Source organism: Geotrypetes seraphini, chromosome 4 (genome assembly GCF_902459505.1).
Source record: "Geotrypetes seraphini chromosome 4, aGeoSer1.1, whole genome shotgun sequence".
Lineage (NCBI taxonomy): Eukaryota > Metazoa > Chordata > Amphibia > Gymnophiona > Dermophiidae > Geotrypetes > Geotrypetes seraphini.
In genome coordinates, this window is record NC_047087.1 from 236,520,279 (window position 1) to 236,541,201 (window position 20,923).

General features: G+C 41.7%; 1 protein-coding gene and 1 long non-coding RNA gene across 14 annotated transcripts in view; one reads left to right on the top strand and one right to left on the bottom strand.

The window, feature by feature from the left end:
- FRMPD2 (FERM and PDZ domain containing 2) overlaps positions 1 to 20,923 on the top strand; it is a 204,348-nt gene that overhangs the window by 151,607 nt on the left and 31,818 nt on the right. For 10 of the 12 annotated variants that reach the window (XM_033942808.1, XM_033942809.1, XM_033942810.1 and 7 more), the window contains 6 exons: positions 1,224 to 1,395; positions 4,548 to 4,651; positions 6,448 to 6,542; positions 8,854 to 8,984; positions 11,199 to 11,347; positions 15,546 to 15,636. In XM_033942808.1, the coding sequence (XP_033798699.1) occupies positions 1,224 to 1,395; positions 4,548 to 4,651; positions 6,448 to 6,542; positions 8,854 to 8,984; positions 11,199 to 11,347; positions 15,546 to 15,636 (742 nt within the window). Of the gene's footprint in view, positions 1 to 1,223; positions 1,396 to 4,547; positions 4,652 to 6,447; positions 6,543 to 8,853; positions 8,985 to 11,198; positions 11,348 to 15,545; positions 15,637 to 20,923 lie in introns of those variants that run through there. The other 2 variants (XM_033942812.1, XM_033942820.1) reach the window with 2 other exon arrangements.
- On the bottom strand, positions 8,926 to 19,957 carry LOC117359642. Of its 2 annotated transcripts, none has more exons than XR_004539285.1 (3): positions 19,871 to 19,957; positions 11,181 to 11,331; positions 8,926 to 9,051 (listed from the first exon to the last, which is right to left on the bottom strand). It is a non-coding gene; the product is annotated as an uncharacterized LOC117359642 (long non-coding RNA). The 2 variants fall into 2 exon arrangements; XR_004539286.1 differs by lacking the exon at positions 19,871 to 19,957 and adding an exon at positions 19,186 to 19,296.

Sequence of the window (20,923 nt, forward strand, 5' to 3'; positions counted from 1 at the left end):
TGACCTGGTATCTTCCCTCTATCTCTCCCTACCACCAGAAACTGGAAGTAGAGTCAGAGGAATAGGGAATTGGCAGAAGAAAGGCCTTGTGCCAGCTGGAAGCTCTGCAGCACTACTGGCATAAATAAGTTTAGTGGACCTTTGGGGGGGGGGGAGGAGGCAAAGAGAGTGAGAGATGTATCGCCATTGAAGTAGAGAAAGGAAACAGAAGATGCCAGCTTGCTGGCGAGAGCAGGGAACCAAGGTGGGAAATCATGGCACTTAGGAATTTGAGTTGGAGAATGTCGTTTGTTACACCCAAAATGTGTTTGACTTGGCATGTCTATGAAGCTCCCAGGGAGAAAAGTAACAGAGCTTACAAGGTTGACTGCAAATTGCATTATTCATTTACTGGAAGAGTTACTAACCCATAGTAATTTAAGCTGTGGTAAAAATCACATTTTACCACAGTTTAATAACTTTCTGCCTTAACTATTACTGCACTGACATGACATCATGCATTAATTCACATGGTAATAGTATAGTCTATTATGAGGCCGAGAATGGATGGGTTATGAGCAAGTAGTGGGCATGGACTATGAATTGCAGTTAGTGCATGGCCATTTACCATACACCATCACAGTTGCAAATAACTTAATTGCACATATGACCTCTTAAATAAGAGTTAGAAAGTCAATCTGTGCTAGGAGTACACTTACCATGTGGGAAAGTTTTTCTGTGTGTCAAATTGTATGGCTGAGAATGTCTCCAACAAATAGCGTACCGACTTTGCACTTTAGGGCAAAATTCAGTAAACGGTGCCCAAAGATGGGTGCCAGAAAGATCTGCACAAAACTGATATTGTATAAAGATCACATTGCACCAAGTGCCTTTTATAGAAGAGTGCTTACAGCAGATCCTCACACCCAGTTTTGGACACGAGGACTTATGCCTACTGAGTGCCAGAAGCTGTGGCTTGAGGGTTAGGAAAGCCTTCCCCCTAAATTGAGTGACCCTATGGAGGTCTGGAAAAATCATAACTTTCTGCCACTGAAAACTCACATCTCTATAATGAAAATACAAACTGAGGACCTAGTTCCACTGCAAATGTGTGTATAAAAAGTTAATTGGACTCTGTCCTGCTATGAATTTTTTTTAATTACAAAATTTCAACATGTTTTTATCCTTTACCCTTCTAAGATGAGTTTGATGAAATAGTTAAGTATCTTCCTGAATTTTTTCAGGTGAATGGAGTTACTTTAACTGGCTTGACACACCGGCAGGCTGTAGATCTTGTACGCAGAGCTGAAGGCACTGTTCAGCTTACTGTCTGCAGAAATCCAGCACTCTATCCAATCAAGTCAGAAGACCAAAGCACTATTTTCTCATCATATGAAAGTGTATTACAACAATCCAGTAAGACGTAACATATTGTGGCCAAATTGTTTGATGTACTGTACTGTAGAACCAGCCATAGGCATCGGAACGGGGGAGGGCACAGCCTGATCAAAATGCCTGATCGTCCAAGCACCCATAACCAAAGCTGGTTTTTAGACGTATCTAAAACAAGCTTAGGCCTTTCCCCTGCCTCTAAACGCACAGAGAGAAAAGAGGCGTGTTTAGAGGAGGGGAAAGGGCGGGAGGTGGGCCGACCTACACCTAGGCGTACAGCAGATATAACCAAAACCTTAGGCGGGTTGCCTAGTTGGCACTTATACCTTTTTGACTTAGACGAAGTCAAACCAGGTCTAAGTGCTGAAAAAAGGGCCGCTGAGCTGATGGCCGCTGGCGCGATCAGTTCAGCGGCCCGGCAACCTACCCACCCACCCACTGCAACCATCACGGCAGGAGAGATGCCTCATCTCCCCTACCGCGATGCAATCGCCCCTCTACCCGAACTGCCGCGACTCGCGGCAGGAGAGATGCCCAATCTCTCCTGTCGTGGATTGTGGCAGTTCGGGTAGAGGAGTGATCGCACCGTGGCAGGGGAGATGGACAATCTCTCCTGCCGCGATACATCACCTCCCCCCCCCCCCAACAATATCGGGGCAAGAGGGAACCCAAGCCCTCCTGGACCCGGTGACCCCCTACCCCCCACCCCCTACTACAATACGGGCAGGAAGGATCCCAGGCTCTCCTGCCTTGACACAAACCTCCTCCCCCCAACGACCGCCCCCCCTAGCCCCCCGATCGTCCCCCCGCTGACCCGTGAACCCCCGGCTGACCCCACGACCCCCCCACCTCCCCTTCCCCGTACCTTCAATGTTGGCCGGACAGACGGGTGCCAAGCCTGCCCATCCGGCAGGCCAGCTGGGTCCAGAATGGGGCCGGATTGGCCCAGGCGGCATAGACCCCGCCCACAGGTGGGGCCTGAGGCACCTGGGCCAATCAGAATAGGCTTTCCTGTGGGTGGGGCCTTAAGCACATGGGCGGGTTGGGGGCCTTAAGCACATGGGCTTGGGCTCCCTCTTGCCCCGATGTCATCAGGGGGTGCCGCGAGTGCCTGGGGCAGGAGGGCTTGGGTTCCCTTCTGCCCCGATGTTGTGTGTGTGTGGGGGGGGGAGGGGGGTTTGGTGTGGATTCTGTAACCGGTGTTGTTTTTGACAAACACCGGTTACAAAATCCAGCTTTTAGGTGAAGGATTGGCTCCTCCTTCGCTTATAAGCCCTTGTGTTGGACATTTTGCACTTATGCGTTTTTTTTGGTTCATTATGGGGTATAAGTGTAGACATCGTTTGGGTACAAGTGTAGATGTAGTGGTGGTCTGGGCATTTAAACATCTGAATGTAGAGGCAGGCCATTATCAAAACAAGGACGTTTGTTTTGGTTATGGACACTTTCCCTGCTTCTGCTTTCAACATTTAAGGCCTTAGGCCAAAAAGGAACTTAGACGTTTTTTTTATTATGCCTCTCCACATTTTAAGTACAGGTACAAGATCCTTTATCTGAAATCCTTGATCTGGCGTTTTTGGAGTGGTAATGTTAAGTTAAAAAAAAGGCAGACCATAAGATCATAAAATTGCCACCAAACTTTTTTTTATTTCAAAATAAGGCAAACATTAAACACTTCAGGTTTGTTCACCAAAGAGCCTTCAGTCGGTCATATGCCTGCACTGGCTGACATGTCCCTGCCTCAAATTTTCATATAGAACAGATATAAAATAAAATATATAATACAATAAAATATAGGAGTGCACATTCCAACAATTTTCATAGTCTTTTATTTTCCACGAGTGTGCACGGCTGTGGAAAGAGTCATACTATTCACAAAGGGCTCCACTTCCACGGCTTTGTTACCTCTTAGAGACTCCCTGCAAGTTCCACTCCCCTGGATAGCGACATCCAGATGCAGCATGAGCTGGTGGCTCTGCACAGTCTTTAGTAAAGAGAATCCCACTCCAGATCGATTCATGGGTCATCCTAACAATGGATGCCAGTATGTTCGGCTAGGGCACTCATTGTAATGATCACCCAGTTCAAGGTCAATGGACTCCATCTCAGTGGAAGTGGTCTGTCAACAGGCTGGAACTATGAGCTGTTCGTCTAGCACTGCACCATTTGCAGTCTTTGCTGGAAAGCAAAGCAGTCAGAGTCTTCTTTGACAATGCCACTGCAGTGGCCTATATCAACAGGCAGGGAGGCACCAAGAGTACTCCGCTCTGGCAGGAGGCGATAGCATTGTTCTGTTGGGCAGAAACACACCTGCAGGCGATCTCTGTGGCACATGTGGCCGGAGTGGACAATATTCAAGTGGATTATCTCAGCAGACATATATTAGACCCGGGAGAGTGGTCGTTGTCCCTGAAAGCGTTCCAAGTCATTGGGAGACGATAGGGTCATCTGACATTTGACCTCATGACAACTACAAAGACCAAAAAGGCGACACATCTTCAGCTGAAGATGCAAGCCTGGATGTGCAGGGCTAGTTGACATGGTTCAACCATGGCAAGAGACCAGGGTATTGTACATGTTCCCCTCTGGCCCATGATAGGCCGGATGTTCCGCTGAAAAACAAATCACCCAGGAAAAGTAGTTCTTGTAGCACCAGATTGATCCAGGCGCCTGTGATACACTGATCGTGTGCAACTACAAAAGGAGTAAAGTCTCAGACTCCAATTGCATCCAGACTTGCTCTTGCACTAGGAGTTTACTCAGTTTGACACTATTTTATACCGCCTTTGTCTTCTTTGTCTGGTGGAATCTAGGTATCTTGCAAGTCATTGCTACCCTTGAAATAAAGTTAAAGCTTACTCTATGGACAAGATTCAGCTTCAGACAGGAAAAAATATGGCAGGCTGGAAAAAATGAGTTTCATGGACCATATTCTGCCCTCTGGCTTGAAGCCTTCTATCTCATTTTCACATCAGGTTTTTTAACCTTGAGCTTTCTCACTCTCTTTGACAAGTCTTATATCATGACAGCATCCCTTCTCTGGAATAAACTTCTGTTCTGAAGCCTCTCATATTTCATACAAAAAAGCATACTGTAATAAATTTCTCTAGCATCTTGTTGTTGTTGAGGGACTAAATTTTCTATTGTTCAATAATGGTTGTTCCTCCATTTTATAGTTAATAGCTATCCAGAAGGTTACTCAAATGAGAGCAATGGCAGCACTCCACACTCTCCAAGCTCAGAAGTGATGGCAGAAGAGACAAGAGACATACTTTTTCAGGTGTGTTCTTCAGATTAGTTAACAATGACTAATTCAGAAAAATGTCTCTATATCAATCTAATATATAATACACGAGGAAAGAAATAGTCAACAACAACCGTGTTTTCATTCATTCTTTCCAGTGCATCCATCGTGTGTTGTGAACCTCATGTTAGGCTCTTTTCTGAAGAATGCAGCTTCAAACGAAAGCTTACTTTTACTTTATAAATAAGAAATTATTAATAACAAAATCTGACTCTTTTTCTACAAGCAAGCCTAAATGGCCATGGCTTCATAAAATAGGACCCAAACAGGCACCCAGTTACCCTCACAACCTAGGTGACCTGTTAAATTACTCTTGGCAGGGGTTACACGTGTATCCACTGAGGAAACAGAAGCAAAACAGGAATGCTAGTGCTCTTTATTCGTCTCTATTGAAGAAAAGGTTTCTGAATTATAGTTTGTTTCATTGGCGGAAATTCAAATTAAGCACTCTTGCAAAATTTATTTTAAAATTTATATACTGTCTAGTAACTAGGCAGTTTACATCAACACATACATAATACTCAAATACAAACATCAACCCTCCCTTTTACAAAACCACAATAAATTTTTAGCGCAGGCCAGTTTGCTGAACGCTTTGCGCTGCTCCCGACACTCATAGAGTTCCTATGAGCATTGGGAGCAGCACAGAGCATTCAGCGGGCCGACCTGCGCTAAAAACCGCTATTGTGTTTTTGTAAAAAAAAAAAAAAAAGGGGGGGGGCATATGCCAGCATCATAGCATATTCTCTCTTAAAATTGAACCTACTATATCATTAAACAAGCAGTTGCTTCATAAAAATGATGAAACAATTGTGGTTTTGATAATAACATTTTGAAAATGGCCTCCAGAGCAGTGGGGGATTCACCTTATATTGTCCAATGCTTACAAGTGGGATCCCTGCTTCCATGGACCCCTTGACTGCATGGGCTCTTCAGACGGAATTGATTCCATCTGGTAGTAGTAGTATGGAAGAAGATGCCATTCATTGCCAAAAAGAGATGCTTCCTCACTAAAAAGTGACAATTGTTTTTTCAAAGATCTAGGAATGGAAAGGGAGCGATATGGGGTCATAAAACACATGCTATCTATTAAAAAGTATTCCTATACACAAGTTTTCCTGTATTGAGGGGCTGATAAGTCATGGTCAAGATGCCCTTTAGATGTGTTTTACCATGTGTGTTAAAAGTAACATTATCTAACAATAATTTAGCACATGTGAAAACCCAATGGTAAATCAACCATGGCTACATTAAACTTTAATGCAGTTGTGCATGCCAGTAATGTAATTGGGGGCTATTGATTTAATTAATCACTGTTGCCCTATTTATAAATGTAATCCACCAGGAGAAATATTTACCTTGGGTTAGTTAGTAAAGGAGATTTATGTCCTGGGGGGAAGGCTTGCATTAGAGCAGTGTTTTGCAAACTGTGTGCTGCGTTGAGATTCCAGGTGTGCTGCGAGACACTGGCATGGAGAAGGGGTGCACACTACTAATGTTTTTGCTCCCAAAACAAAAATATAATTTAAAAAAAAAAACATATACAATACAACAATTCTCATAAACAAAATGAAAAAGTACACAAAATTGAAACATTTGGGCTGCACATCCCTACTGTACTAACATTCCAAGTGTAGTGCAGCTTAGTTCACAGGCCTTCTGATGAGACTTGTGCTTGTAAGACAGTAATGATACAGGTCCAGCAAAAATTATGACATTCTACTTTGTATTCCTAATGAATCTTTTAATGTAGATTTTTTTTTTTCACTTAGCATTTAGAGCATAATTTATCAAAAACGAAATCACCTCTACCATGTCAATCACTTCTGTGCAATCACCAGCATCTCTTCAGAGAGACCTCTAATAGGTAAGTCTTTCTAAAACCTTGAAATGCGTCTGTCTTTGAGCATAAGCTATCATGTCTGGTCTGTCTTTTTAGCATAAACTATCACAATAAAAATTTGTTGTGGAGTTGAGGAAATGGATATGGATACATGAAGATGCATGGAGAAAGAGAGTGATGTATAAAATACTGAAATGTTTAGAGCTGGAGTGATAACAGTTCAAATTTCAAGTTTCATTTATTTGATATACCACAAATCGTAGCATAAATGTCTAAGTGGTTAACAAATTCAATAAGATTAAAAGGGGATGGAGTGGACAAACAATAACAATTAATTGGACAGAACCAAAAACATTTGGAAAAATACAGGAAGGTTGAGTCACATTAACATTCATAATAGGAAAAGAGGGAAAGGGAAAACAGAATAGAATAAGACAATAATCACCACTGACTATCAGCCAGACATGAACTGGGGAGGAAACATGGGTTAAAAGAAAAGTCTTGAGCGCACATTTGAATTTTTGAAAAGAAGCTTCAAGTCTTTTTTTTTTTTAATCTTTATTGATTTTTAATCTAAAACAGTGTCATACAAATGAACAAACAGTAGGTATTACATACATTACACTAATATCTGTACAGGTAACATATATATCATTGAAGATTTTCAGTTATCCTACATATAATAACATAATATATAGTATAAATAAAGAATAAAGTTACCCAAATGTCCCCATCAATATTTATTCCCCTCCCACCAATCCCCCACCCCCCATGGATGTGTAAAGGTAAATGAACAAAAGGAAAGATAAGATAAATATACATTATTAGAATTTTACAAATTTAGTCAATGGGCTCCAAACTTTATTAAATACATCACTAAATCTCATATACTCTGAATTAATTCTTTCATATCTGTATGTGGTGCACATGTTCACCCACCAAAAAGTATAACTTATTCTGTCATGGTTCTTCCAGTTACTCGTTATCAATTGAATGGTTGTTCCTGTCATGATCATAAATAGATGACTCTTATATTTATCTAGAGTAGGTTTCACATGTAATATCGTTCCACAAATTATAGCCTCATATGACAGTGGAATGTTTGAATCCCAAACTAAATTTATCTGTCCCCAAATTGACTTCCAAAAATATAAATATAAACGGACAAAAATATAGCAGATGATCCAAAGTCCCTATATCAATATGACAATGCCAGCATCTATTAGACTTAGAACTATCTATTTCAAGTCTAAAAGTAAGAGGAAGATCGGTTCAGCATATTCTGTTCCAGGGGTGAGGAACAAGAGCTGCAATCCAGTTGGGTTTTCAGGATTTCCCCAATAAATATGCATGAGATCTATTTGCATGCACTGCCTCCATTGTACGCAAATACATGTAGATCTCATGCATATTCATTGGGGAAATCCTGAAAACCCAACTGGAACAAGAATTAAGATGCAAAAGCCTCAAAAGGTTTGATTTTAGCTTGGATTTGAATATGGTGAGAGAGGGAGCATGATTCACTCACTCGGAATGCTTATTCTAGGTGTAAGACACAGATAGGTGGAAAGAATGAATGAATCAAAAATGGAATTGGTGGTAAGAATTAGAGCATAGCACAAAGGAGGAACGTAAAGAGAAAGTAGGAGATAAAAATGTCAAATTTTGGGCTCCTATATTCTCAAATTTTCTATCATACAGACACAGAAAAGAAGAAGAGTTGCAGTATAGTACCTCCATGCCTTGGAGTATATACTGTACAAGTGAGGAATAGTGTAATTCTGAGCTTGAGGCACAGGAAAATTTATTTATTTGATTTTTTAACCCATCCTCACAAAGGACCTCAGAATGGGTTACAAATCAGGTACTCAAGCATTTTCCCTATATGTCCCAGCAGGCTCACAGTCTGTCTAATGTACCTGGTGCACTGGAGGATTGAGTGACTTGCCCAGGGTCACAAGGAGCAGTGCAATTTTGAACCCACAACCTCAAAGTGTTGCGGTTATAGCTCTAACCATGACACCACACTCTCTTCCAGAAGTGAATGTATTTCATGCTTTAGGGTGAGACTTTTTCTTTGTTACACACTTACTTGCCTATGATTTGCGGGTATGTGGTTACCGAAACAGGTCCTCCTTTGGGTATGAATTTCATATATATTTTTGTTTGCCTGATAGCCCAGATAGCAATTTACCTCCAGACGTCTCTTAGCAGTGAAATGGTGAATAGAGGCCTGTAGAGGGGCTTTAGCATGTCATGCTATTTATTATACAAAAACTACAAGAAAACAGACATATGATTCAATACTTAAATGTACATATTATGTATTTTCAAGCTTACAAGTGCCAGTCACTGATGACTATGATTACAGTAAGAGCAATGAGGCAGAAGCACAGGATGAACTTGACAGCTGGAGCAGTGAAGATGATGACCAGTCCTCTTTAGGAGACTTAGATCCATCTGCAGGTAGTAATTCTTAATTTCCAGGAAACCACAATGATGCTGCAGTTGTTGAGTAAGGCTCTTTCAAAGACTGACAGATAAAAAGAATTGTAGTTGTAGATAAAGGTTCAACAGAATAAGCAATTCCTTCTCTTTCTCCAACATTAAATATATTCATAGTCCAAGAAGGATATTTTAGAAGGGTCAAGTGGGGTTTACATGTTTAAATGACATGCCCAAAAAAGGGAGGGAGTAGGGAAGGGACACGATCAAGCAACTGTAAGGACAATCAATTTATTAGAACATTGTAAATCAATAGTGGTTCCTGGGGATTGGAGGAGAGCGGATGTGGTCCCTATTCACAAAAGCGGTCATAGAGATGAAGCAGGAAACTACAGGCCGGTAAGCCTCACTTTGGCTGTTGGAAAAATAATGGTTATTCTTCCCAATGTGCATCACTTTGCATTTGTCCTTGTCCACATTAAATTTCATCTGCCATTTGGATGCCCTGTCTTCCAATTTCCTAAGGTCTGCCTGCAATTTTTCACAATCTGCATGTGTTTTAACAACTTTGAACAGTTTAGTGTCATCTGCAAAATTTAATCACCTCACTAATTGTTCCAATTTCCAGACCATTTATAAATAAGTTAAATAGCACCAGTCTCAATACAGATCCCTGTGGCACTCCACTGTTTACTCTCCTACATTGAGAAAAATGACCATTTAACCCTACCCTCTGTTTTCTATCCAATAACCAATTCCTAATCCACAACTGAACTTTGCCACCTATCCCATGATTCTTTAATTTTCTTAGGAGCCTCACATGAGGAACTATATCAAAAACTTTCTGAAAATCTAGATACACTATATCAAGCAACTCACCTCTACCACATGTTTATTCACACCTTTAAAGAAGTCAAGAAAATTGGTGAGGCAAGATCTCCTTCATCTGAACCCATACTGGATCTGTCCCATTAAATCATGTTTCTCTATTTGTTCCAATCAATTTTATTATTTATAATTGTTTCCACCATTTTGCCTGACACTAAAGTATAGTTTCTCGGATCTCCTCTAGAACCCTTTTTAAAAATCAGCATAACATTGGCCACCCTCTGATCCTCAGTTACTACAGACAATTTTAGCAACAGGCTACAGATCAATAATGGCAGGTCATCAATTTCATGTTTAAGTTCTTTTAGGTAAGTACCCTGGGATGTATACCATCTGTTCCAGGTGATTTATTTTTAATTTGTTGATTTGGCTTAGTACATCTTTCAGATTCACCGAGATTGCTTTCAGTTCTTCCACATTATCATCCTTGAAAACCATTTCCAGTTCAGGTAGATCGCTTACATCTTCTTCCGTAAAGACTAAAGCAAAGAATTCATTCAGTCTCTCTTTGATGGCCTTATCCTCACCGAGTGCCCCTTTTGTTCCTTTCCAAGGAGGCATGGAAAAATATACATGTATTTTTTATTTCAAAAAGCAAATAGGTAAGCAATCTGCAAGCTATATTATGCTACAAAAAAAAAAAAAAAAAGGGCAGCTTACACAGAAAAGTCCTTAATAAAATGTAGTCACTACTCTAAAACTCTATAATACCCAACACAACCATGTTTTGTCCACACAAGGATTGCATCAGGGGTTCACTAAAACTGTTAATAAACAAACATGAATATTAATAAAAACAATAAATTGTATAAGATAATATATACAGATTATAAAAAGCAACGGTCATACTGCACATAACCACACCTACTTGTAAGTACGCACTTTGGACTAGGAGCCTATATTTTATAGAATCACATTTTTCGAGTTAGGTGCCTAACTTTCAATTAAGTCAAATTAACATCAATTATGAGGTGTTAAGCACCAATTATTGGAGCCGATTAAGCCTATTAATTAAGTTAAGCACCTAACTTTAAATGGACTAATAAACTTCATGTACAAGATAATAGAAAGCCAAAACACATAAACATTTTTTCTCCTTAATTTGTAGAAATTTTTTTTTTTTTGCTTCACTTGAAGTACCAGTTGGCTGTATCTAGCAAAAAAAACACTTATTTGCATACTAGAGTTCTAATAGTATTTGGTAAGTGCTACAGTCTGATATTGATCAAAATATTTGACGGTCAGGGTAAAAAAAGAACATGTAAATATCCATGTTGTAGTCATTTTATACCAAGAAGTTTAGGAAAATAAAGGAGATGAAATATTTACCTCTGAATTATTTCTCAGGTGCAAAAATAGTTTCTGATGAGGAACTGGAAGAGTTGTCTCAGATTTGCCCATCCACGAATGATATTTGTTCAAGAACTGACATCAGTGCTTTAGCTATATCTCTTCAACAGTGCATTCACCAGCAAGAGCCCTACAAAGAGTTTGTGGTAAATCTTATTCTTTTTGTGGTAAATCTTTATTCTTTTTGATGCTTGTGTAGCATAGATGCAGAAATGTGATGAATTCTTGGAGCGGCCATCTGATATAATACGAAGTCACAATGAAATAATCACTTCAGGTGTTCGTGATCACATACTTTCAACTATATACAACTGTTAATGAGTTATTATGCTCAGAGAAATGAAGGTGATAACAGGGGGAACCCAACACTACCACAACACCGCCCCTTCATCGCATATTCAAAAAGTAGTTGTAAAACTTATCACTGTTGTAAATGCTTGCATTGGTGCTCAAGGATACACTTTTATGATCTGAGGAGGTTCCCAAATAAGCCGATACATGCAAGAAGCGTTTAGTTCGAGTTTATTGCGCCCATATGCTTTGAAAACTTCCCAACTCTCCATTGGTTCCCTGAGGCAGGAACGAAAAGTGTCACGTTGGAACCTGCAAGCTGTAAGATAAGTTTGCTGTTCAGACCAATAAAATAACGTTCATAAGTTTTAAAAAAGATTACAAAAGTGTAGCCTTGAGCACTAATGCAAGCATTTACAACAGTGATATGTTTTACAACTAGTTTTTGAATGTGCGATGATTGGGCGGTGAGGTGGTAGTGTTGGGGTTCCCCCTGTTATCACCTCCATTTCTCTGAGCATAATAACTCATTAACAGTTGTATATAGTTGAAAGTATGTAATCACAAACACCTGAGTGATTATTTCATAGTGACTTCAGATAACATTTTTAATCACTCCACTCTCGATTATTTAGAGAGACTTTTTGCCCTATTTTTGTTTATTTGACTGAATCTGATATAGCACAGCAGTTAGCCTCTGGAACTTATCGTAGTTTTCCAGTATATTCATGATTAACTGGCATACAGAACTCTTTGACCTCTTTGTAACCTTCTTCAAGCATACAAAATCAGGTCAGGTAAATTACTGTAAGTGTGCTCGAGTCACTTCAACTCTTTGTGGTTTCCAGAGGTCCAACAATGGAAAGTATTTTGAAATATAAAAGGAGGTTTTGACCTGACAGCAAAAAAAATATCTTAAGGGTATGTTTTTATTGGAAATGAAAAAGAACATTTCTACGTAATTATTAAAATGAAACATAGCAAAATCAACACACTTTGTTTTATTTATTTATTTTAAATAATCCCCCAGGGTAACCCACTTTTTAATCTTCCCCTCCCTCCCACCCCCAGGCTGTTGCCTTCATTTACTCCATCTGTGGGTGGAAAAGGGGGCAGGAGCAATCTCCAGCCACTCCTGCCTAGGAATATGCACAGGCAAAATAATATTCAGTTCATCTTTATGTATCTGAGCTTTTCCTACGGCATTTTCCACATACTTAACAACAAATATTTTAATGTGCATTAGACCTTGAGATCAAGGGCTCCTTTTATCAAGGCGCGCTATGGGGATAGCGAGTCGGACATTTCATCACGTGCTAACCCCCACGGCAGCCTAAAATCTTAATGCCTCATCAATGGAGGCATTAGGTACTAGCGTGGCAGGTGGTTTAACTTGCGGTATTCCATGCGTTAAACCGCTACTGTACCTTTGTAAAAGGACCCCCAAATGTACACATAATCGGGGACATTTTATAAACTGGCACGCAGAAGTAGATGCCACTTACATGCATCAAAGGCACCATTAATTGACAGCTGCCTATGAGCAATAGGCAAAAAAGGGGGACAATGAATTTAAATCATTCTAGAATAGAGTGAAAAAGAAGAATGTATTTGATGCAAAAAACCACTCTTAATGATATTTGTAGGTACACTGTGTCGACGGTATATGAAATATTAATAAACTTTATGCTCAGAATCATGGAGGCGATAACTGGGGAAAAACCCTGACACTACCGCCCAATCATCGCATATACAAAAAAGTAAGAGACAACTTTGAAACTTGTATGCTTGTATAATCATATGCCACTAGGGCTGAAAATTCTTAACTTGTGTACGTCATATCATTTAAGAACATACAACAAACTTATCTGATAGCTTGCAGGCACTATTCTACAAGATAGCCTGTCTGCAAGGGGGAGGGGGTGTATAAATGGGTAGAACATGAGCTGGCAATTTACATGTCTCCATTACTCATGTAGTTTATAAAATACTATACATTACATGTGTCCCTTGGTGCACCTAGACACACCAACGTATGTCTGCCATTGACATTGCATAAGAGGGTGTGTCTAAACATGGATGGCCAATGCCAGCTCACATTGGTATTCTGTAATGGAATCTTAGTACCAAGATGCCGTTCTAGATTGCCACTAAGTGCATGGCATCGGGGTGCCTAGACTGAGGTGCCAATTTATGCAATTACCACGATTATTTCATAGGTCAATGCATGTTAATTCAGTTTGCTTGCACTAAATATTTTAAGGAATGCTAACAGACCAAATGTGTGCTAACAAATGCACATCCTTACTTGTGTCCTAGCGGTGTTGTACTCAACCAAACATATGGGAATCCAAATAAAGTTCCAAAATAGATTTTTTTGACAATTAAATGTTCTTTGCTGGAAATCAGCGTCAGAAGTGGCCATGTTTCAGTAATAAAGGCTGTCTTGGGTGGGTAGGGGGGTCATTAGGTTCTTTCAAATATTATCTCAAAGATGACACAGTCTTGTGATAACATAAACTAAAGGAAAACAAGTGTTGCCTGCATAAACCAGTTCTGTAGTCATCAACATCATAGTACCTGCCCAGTGGGGTAGTAAGGGGGTGGTCTGTCTTGGGCGCCATGCTGATGGGGCACTGGCCGCCCTCCTCCTCTTCCCACTCCTCCCCTTGCCACGCACATGCCCCCCTTCTCTTCCCCATACCTCTAGTTGTTCATTGCCATGAGCAACAATTTCAACATGTTCCTGGCGACCATGTCAGCTCGACCACTGTTGTCATTTCTGGGTGCTGTGTATAGGAAGTGACGTCAGAGGGAGAGCCTGCTGGGATCGCGAGGAGCATGTTGAGGTTGTTATTCGCAGCAGTGAACAACGACCAGGGCGGGAGAAGGTTGCCTTCACCCCGGGTTCCTCTCACCTTTGTTATGCCACTGTATCCGCCTCTTCTTAATATGTGTTTCAACAATTGTGCTGTAATCAAAATGCTGTTGGTAGGAGCAGGAGAGACTCACATATAGGGTAAGATACAGGTGGGCGATCCAAAGGTATAAGATGGGCTGGTGGGGGGAGCTCAGTCTATTTATATTTGCAACATGGGCAGCTGGGAGAGAGGAGTAGCCCAATCTGACATTACTTCTAGTTCTATTTGGTTTTTTGTTTTGTTTTGTTTTTTAGTTATTATTTATTTTAAATGATTTAAGATAAGAAAGACGACTTTTTAAACAAAACTATTTAGTTCAAAGCTCTAATACAGGGGTGTCCAACCTTTTGGCTTCCCTGGACTGCATTGGCCGAAAAATTTTTTCTGGGGCCGCGCAAACACTGCAGCAAGACAGAGGAGGGAGCTGGCAAGACGGTAAACACCTGGCGGCAGCAGAGGAAAACACTGCATCGCCCTCGACCGGGGCCGCACAAAATACTTCAAGGGGCTACAGGTTGGACACCCCTGCTCTAATTTATACAAATCTAAGGACTCATGAATGCAAATAAAAAGTATACATTTATTTATTTGAATAGGTGTATGTGGGCAGGTCTGTGGGCAAAGTGTGGGGAGTGTTATTGGAAGATCTTTCTCCCCCTCTCAAATATATTCACACGCATGGATAACACCCTGTACTGTGCCTACAGACCAAAATATATTTACCCTCCTCTTTTACAAAGCCGCACTAGAGGCTGCCGCGTGGCAACAGCCCCGAAGCCCGCGCTAAACGGCTTCATAAAAGAGGACATTAGTCTAGAGCAGGGGTGTCAAAGTCCCTCCTCGAGGGCCGCAATCCAGTTGGGTTTTCAGGATTTCCCCAATGAATATGCATGAGATCTATTAGCATATAATGAAAGCAGTGCATGCAAATAAATCTCAGGCATATTCATTGAGGAAATCCTGAAAACCCAACTGGATTGCTGCCCTCGAGGAGGAACTTTGATACCCCTGGTCTAGAGCTTGAACACTGCCTCAGTACAGCACACTAATGAAAATGACTATCACAGTAGCCAATATTTTACTATTATTGAAAGCATAGACAAAAAGTAGCTAAACTAAATATTCTTTTTAGTCTTTAGAACATTTGAAGCCATTGGATGATTGCTTGATTGGAAAAGCTCCAGAAAATCGAGAAAAGAATAGATATCGAGACATTCTTCCATGTAGGTAACACAGCTAATGAGATCTCAAATAAAGAAGCATTAAGAGCCCACTGGAGAAAAAAATCCCACATCAGTATTTGTTCACCTTTATAGAGGGCACAATTTTTCTTATGATAGGTTTTGCCTATTTCTGAATTTATGACGTGAGCTCTTTCAAAAGTACAACACTTTGGATGGTTTTTGCAGCTTTGTTGAATAGTTTTGTCCTTCACAAGAGATTTTACAGGAATTAAAATATGAAATCAGTGCAAAATGTGTTCTACATACAAAATTCTTGCTATTTTGCTTTCACCATATTTAGGTCTGCTTGTAAGAAATATTCAGGTTGATATTGTGGCCAGGCCCGGCTCTCAGCAAGCAAAAGACCCGGCTCGGACCGCAGGTAGGGCCTGATTAAAGGATAGGCCCAGTAGGCACGTGCCTAGGGCCCAAAATTGTCAGGGGGCCCACTGAAGGAGACCACTCCAAAAAAAAAAATTTCAGACGGCGAAGGCCCGGCCCAGCCCCTCCCTCCCCCCATAGCGATCAGCAACATCGGGGCCCCCTTCGATCGGCAACACTGTGCCCCCCTCGATTGGCAACACCGGGACCACCCCTTGATTGGCAAAACAGGGCCAGCCACTGCTTTCTCCTACTGCTGCCGAAGCCTGTAAACAAATTTAACATACGCCGCAGGGTTCTAACAGTGCACGTGACACTACCGGCTTCCCTCCTTCTCCTCCATCAACCAAATGGGAAGTTACATCATGAGGGGGGAGGAAGGAGGAAAGAAGCCGTCAGCAGCACGTGCACTGTTAGAGCCCCGTGGCGTGTGTTAAAGTTATTTACAGGCTTCGGCAGAGGCAGGAAAAAGCAGTAAATGGGTGGAAGTCGGCAGGCCTGGGGAGGGGAAGATATAAGGGCAGTCGAAATACGGTATGTTGGAGCAGGGGATGAGAAGGAGGGAGAGAAGGGGAAATGTTGGACAAGGGCAGAAGGGGTGCTAGATCATAGGGTGATGGGGAGAGAACAGCAGGAAAGAGAGCGGAAGCAATCTTCGACCCTGAGAGGGAGGGAAGAGAGAGGTGCTGAGATGATTGATTATGGGGAGAGGGACAGAAGGTAATAGAGATGGGATAGGAAGATAGTGAAGGAAAAAGGACAGGGAGATGTCAGGAGAGGAGATGCTGGGCTACAAGAACGGAGGGAAGGGGATATGCTGGAAATTGTGGGACCGACAAAGGGACGGGAGTGGCAAGGACATGAATGAGAGGAAGATAACCTCTAGCCCCTCACCGCTGCTGCTTTCCCGCATGCGCCTGATGCTGACGGCACAAGTTCTTCCCACTTCCATCATCTGCCCTCTTCTCTCCCTCCCTCTACCCCAGGCAATTCACTGAGGGGGGGGGGGCAGGATAACTGATGGAATTCACTGAGGGGGGCAGATGATGGAAGCAGGGAGAACTTGTGCCGTCAGCTTCAGGCGCATATGGGAAAGCAGCAGCAGCGGTGAGGAAGTGAAGGGCCCTCACCTCCTCACCACTGCTGCTGCTTTCTACCATGCTGGATGGGGGGAAGAAGATAGAGTTAGTGAGATAGAGGAGGGATGAAGGAAAGGGGTGGCAAGCTGTGAGTAGACACAGTGAAAAGAAGGAAACTGAGGACTGAATAGTAAGAATGAATTTAATTTAGATGGAGGCAGGAAATAGAGAAGGAAGAATAGAGAAGAGAGAGGAGAATTCCCAGAAACGAGGGAGACATATGTCAGATCTGAGTGGAGGAAATGAGAAGAGAGAGACGCTAAAAACCATAGGGGGAGAGAAGGAGAGATGGAATGAGAGAGATGCCAGACCATGGGGGGAACAGAGGGAAGATGATAGATGCTAGACCAAAGAGGGCGGGGGGAGCAGAAGGAGAGATGGCAGAGGGAGGTAGAGATTTTCTGGAAGGAGCAGACACTGGATAGAAGGAAGCGAATGAGAAGAAGATGATGAAAGCAGAAACAACATGACAGAGGTAGAAAAAAAATTCTATTTTTTTATTTTATTGCTTTAGGATAAAGTAGTATTGTAGCTGTGTTGGTAAATGTTTAGAAATAGAAATGGTGATCCTTTTATTGGACTAATTTTAATATATTTTTGGCTAACTTTCAGAGACCAAATTCTCCTTCCTCAGGTCAGGACAGGATAATGTAACAGCAGGGTTTGACCTCTGAAAGCTAATTAAAAAATGTATTAGTCCAATAAAATGGTATCTTATTTTCCATTTTTTGTTTTATTTTTATTTGTTAATTTGTAAAGTGATTTGTTATTTCTCTTTTTTTCAAATTTACATCTGCTATCTTTATATCTTGTTCAGTATACTGTTTCTTCACCCCTAAACTGTACCGTTCCTTCGATTTGTAATACAAGGCAGCATGCTGAATGCTTTGCACTGCTCCGATGGTCACAGAATTTCTATGATCGTCAGAACAGCACAGAACATTCAGCCCGCCAGCCAGCGCTAAAAACCTCTTCCGTGCTTTTGTAAAAAGGAGGGGGGGGGAGTTTAGTTTGTGATTACTTATTCCATACTGGGTGAGGGTGGTTCTGTGTCCTGTGTGTATGAAAGACATGGGTTTCCGTTAGCGTTCACCAGCCTTGTTTGGCATGCATGGTTCCTGGGAGCACCTTGAATATACCTCATTTGAATCTCCTTATTGGCTGCTGATCTTCTTTTGTTCCACATTGGATTCTTTGGTGGACCGCTTGCCTTGTTGTTTTGTTACAAATTAACATACATGGAGTGGAACAGGAGTTACCCATATGTATGTATTTTTATACATACATATAGGTTACAGTTGGACGACATAGAGTAGGGCAGTTGAGAGGAGTTGCAAACTTGGTTATTAATATAGACTTATGTTTCAGATAGTATTACTGCTTTACAATGCATTAGAACACTCTTATATACATATGGAAAGGGTTTAGAGTTAAAGTCCTGGGTTAGTACGTGGGAAGGGAAGGAAGGGGGTTTTGTTCAGAGATGTTTGGGGCTTGCATAGAACTAAAACTGTACATTGGCACTGGTATGGTAATCTTTGTTATTTGTTTTGAATTTTATAATAAAAGAAAAAAAAAAAAAGAAATAAGCGGAAATAAAGAAGTAAATAAGAAAAGAGGTAAATAAATGTGGGTGGGGCAGGAGGGTGAGGCATGGGTGGGATGTGGGCAGGGCAGGGCTAGGGGGCCCAGTGTACTTGTGTGCCTAGGGGCCCTCAAAGAATTAATCCTGCCCTGACCACAGGCAATATTTTGGGTGCCTTTGATTTGGTTGGTGAAAAGAAAAACACAGAATTTTCTGGATTCAGTTCAAAATAAGGTTTATACTTTATTTGTCCACAAGAAAAACTCCCCAAAATATCAGACTTAAATCCAGTGACAATTTCCCTGCAGTTCAGTCTTCACTGCCACCTGGGTAAAGCATGCATTTCCATTATTGCGTTTCATTCCAAAGTTCATTGCCACCAGGCTTCATTTGCCTCCAATACTAATGTACAAATAATATGACAGTCTCTGTTGGGACCCCTACCTGCAGGTAGTTAGGTTCCCTTTTAGGGAGCTCTTTCCAGCTTACTCCCCTCTCTTAAGGCAATGCCTGGTATAGCATAGCCAGTCCAAACAATAAACCAAAACAGTTTTCATTTACTTTTGGCTTCTCAGCTTTCACTGCTTTTCACTCTTGGGACTTCTTCGGTTCAGCCGTTGGGGGGGGGGGGGTGTGTGGAAACAAACAACCCTTCCTGCGCATAAAGTTGTGCTATGCCCCACCCAAGTTTCCAAGCCTTCCTTGCTTCTGCATGCAGTTAAAAAGTTTGTTCAAAGGATTGGCTAATTCCCCTAGCACTTGTGCTTGGTCCCTGTTTCTTATCAGCACTCTGTAGCCCTCCCCCAGCACATACACATTCTTAGCTCATTTAATATTCTGGCTGGAGAGATGTTAACAAAGTGCAGTGCTGGTGAGCAGTTTCATTACAACTCCATGCCTTCTTCTGGCAAATTATATTCTTCTGGGATATTAGTATGACTCTCCCAGCCCATACTACTGATATAACAATCAGACTCAGTTATTTCCATGCTTTCTGCATTTACATTTTCCCATTCCCCTCCCTCTTCAGGATAGTTAGAAGAGCAGGCCAAATTTCCCTTCCCCCCTCTGTAGCCTTACTTTGCTTTACCATTACAAAACCCTCTGCAAGATCCCAATACTTAGCTACTTGAGGAATTTCTGTTTGTCCTTCTCTGGGTGACAAAAAGCTGCCTCTCTGTCTCTGTGGGAATGGAGCTGTGGGCTGGGCTCGAATCACTCTTCCAACCACAGCTGGGGTTAATTTATTTCCCTTCTGCTTCACTCTGAAGGCTTACCTGCTTGCAGTTTCCTCAGTGTAGCCCCGCCCCCTTCTGGGTTGATTCTCTGTTTCACAGCTTGGTTTTGCAGGGAAACCTCTCTGCTCTTGGGAAAGGAATAATAGACTGGGAGCCCTCCCTACTGGTTTGGGAGCCCTCCCTACTGGGTTTCCTGGTGGATGGCTCTCTGGTTTTAACCCTGCTTGTTTTATTCTGCCTAAAACCCTATTCTCTGGCTGCTGAACTGGCTTAGCTTTAGGGATTGAGGGTTTTACAGCAGGGTTTTTCCATGTGACAGGGGCTGCTCTGTCACAATATACAGCAGCACTTTTCCAGAAAGGAGAGACTCCTGCCTTGATAAGTGCTGCTCATCAGGCCCATACCAGGATTTTCAGTGGCATTATCCTGATAAGGACATTGAAAACCTTTACCCAGAGCCTGACATTATCCAGGAAGTGCCAGTGTAGAGCGGAAGGAGGGGAGGAGGGAGGGGAGAGAGCCATGACAGGGCTGAAAGTTATCCTGATACTGCCAGTATTCAGTGCCAGTACCTGAATAACTATCTGACCAAGTTAGGTCAGCAAATTATCTGTCCTAACTTATCCAGATAATTAACCAGGTACCAGAATAAATCTCAGCAATATCCCGTTAGATTCCGGTGGCTGCCTTATACTGCTGGTATCCAAGTACAGCCTGGAATTGAATATCTGGTACAAAAACTTAGTTTGTGAGCCCAGTAAGGACAGAGAAAGTACCTGTGTATTATGGGGTAGGACCAAATTAGTTTTGGAGACTATCTCTGTCCCAATGTATTACATGCTATTCTATAATTCCCAAGACTCACATTAATGGGCTATCATCAATAAACACATCCAGTTATCAACAGCAATATCTATAGCAGTTGAGACGGTAGATGGAATTTT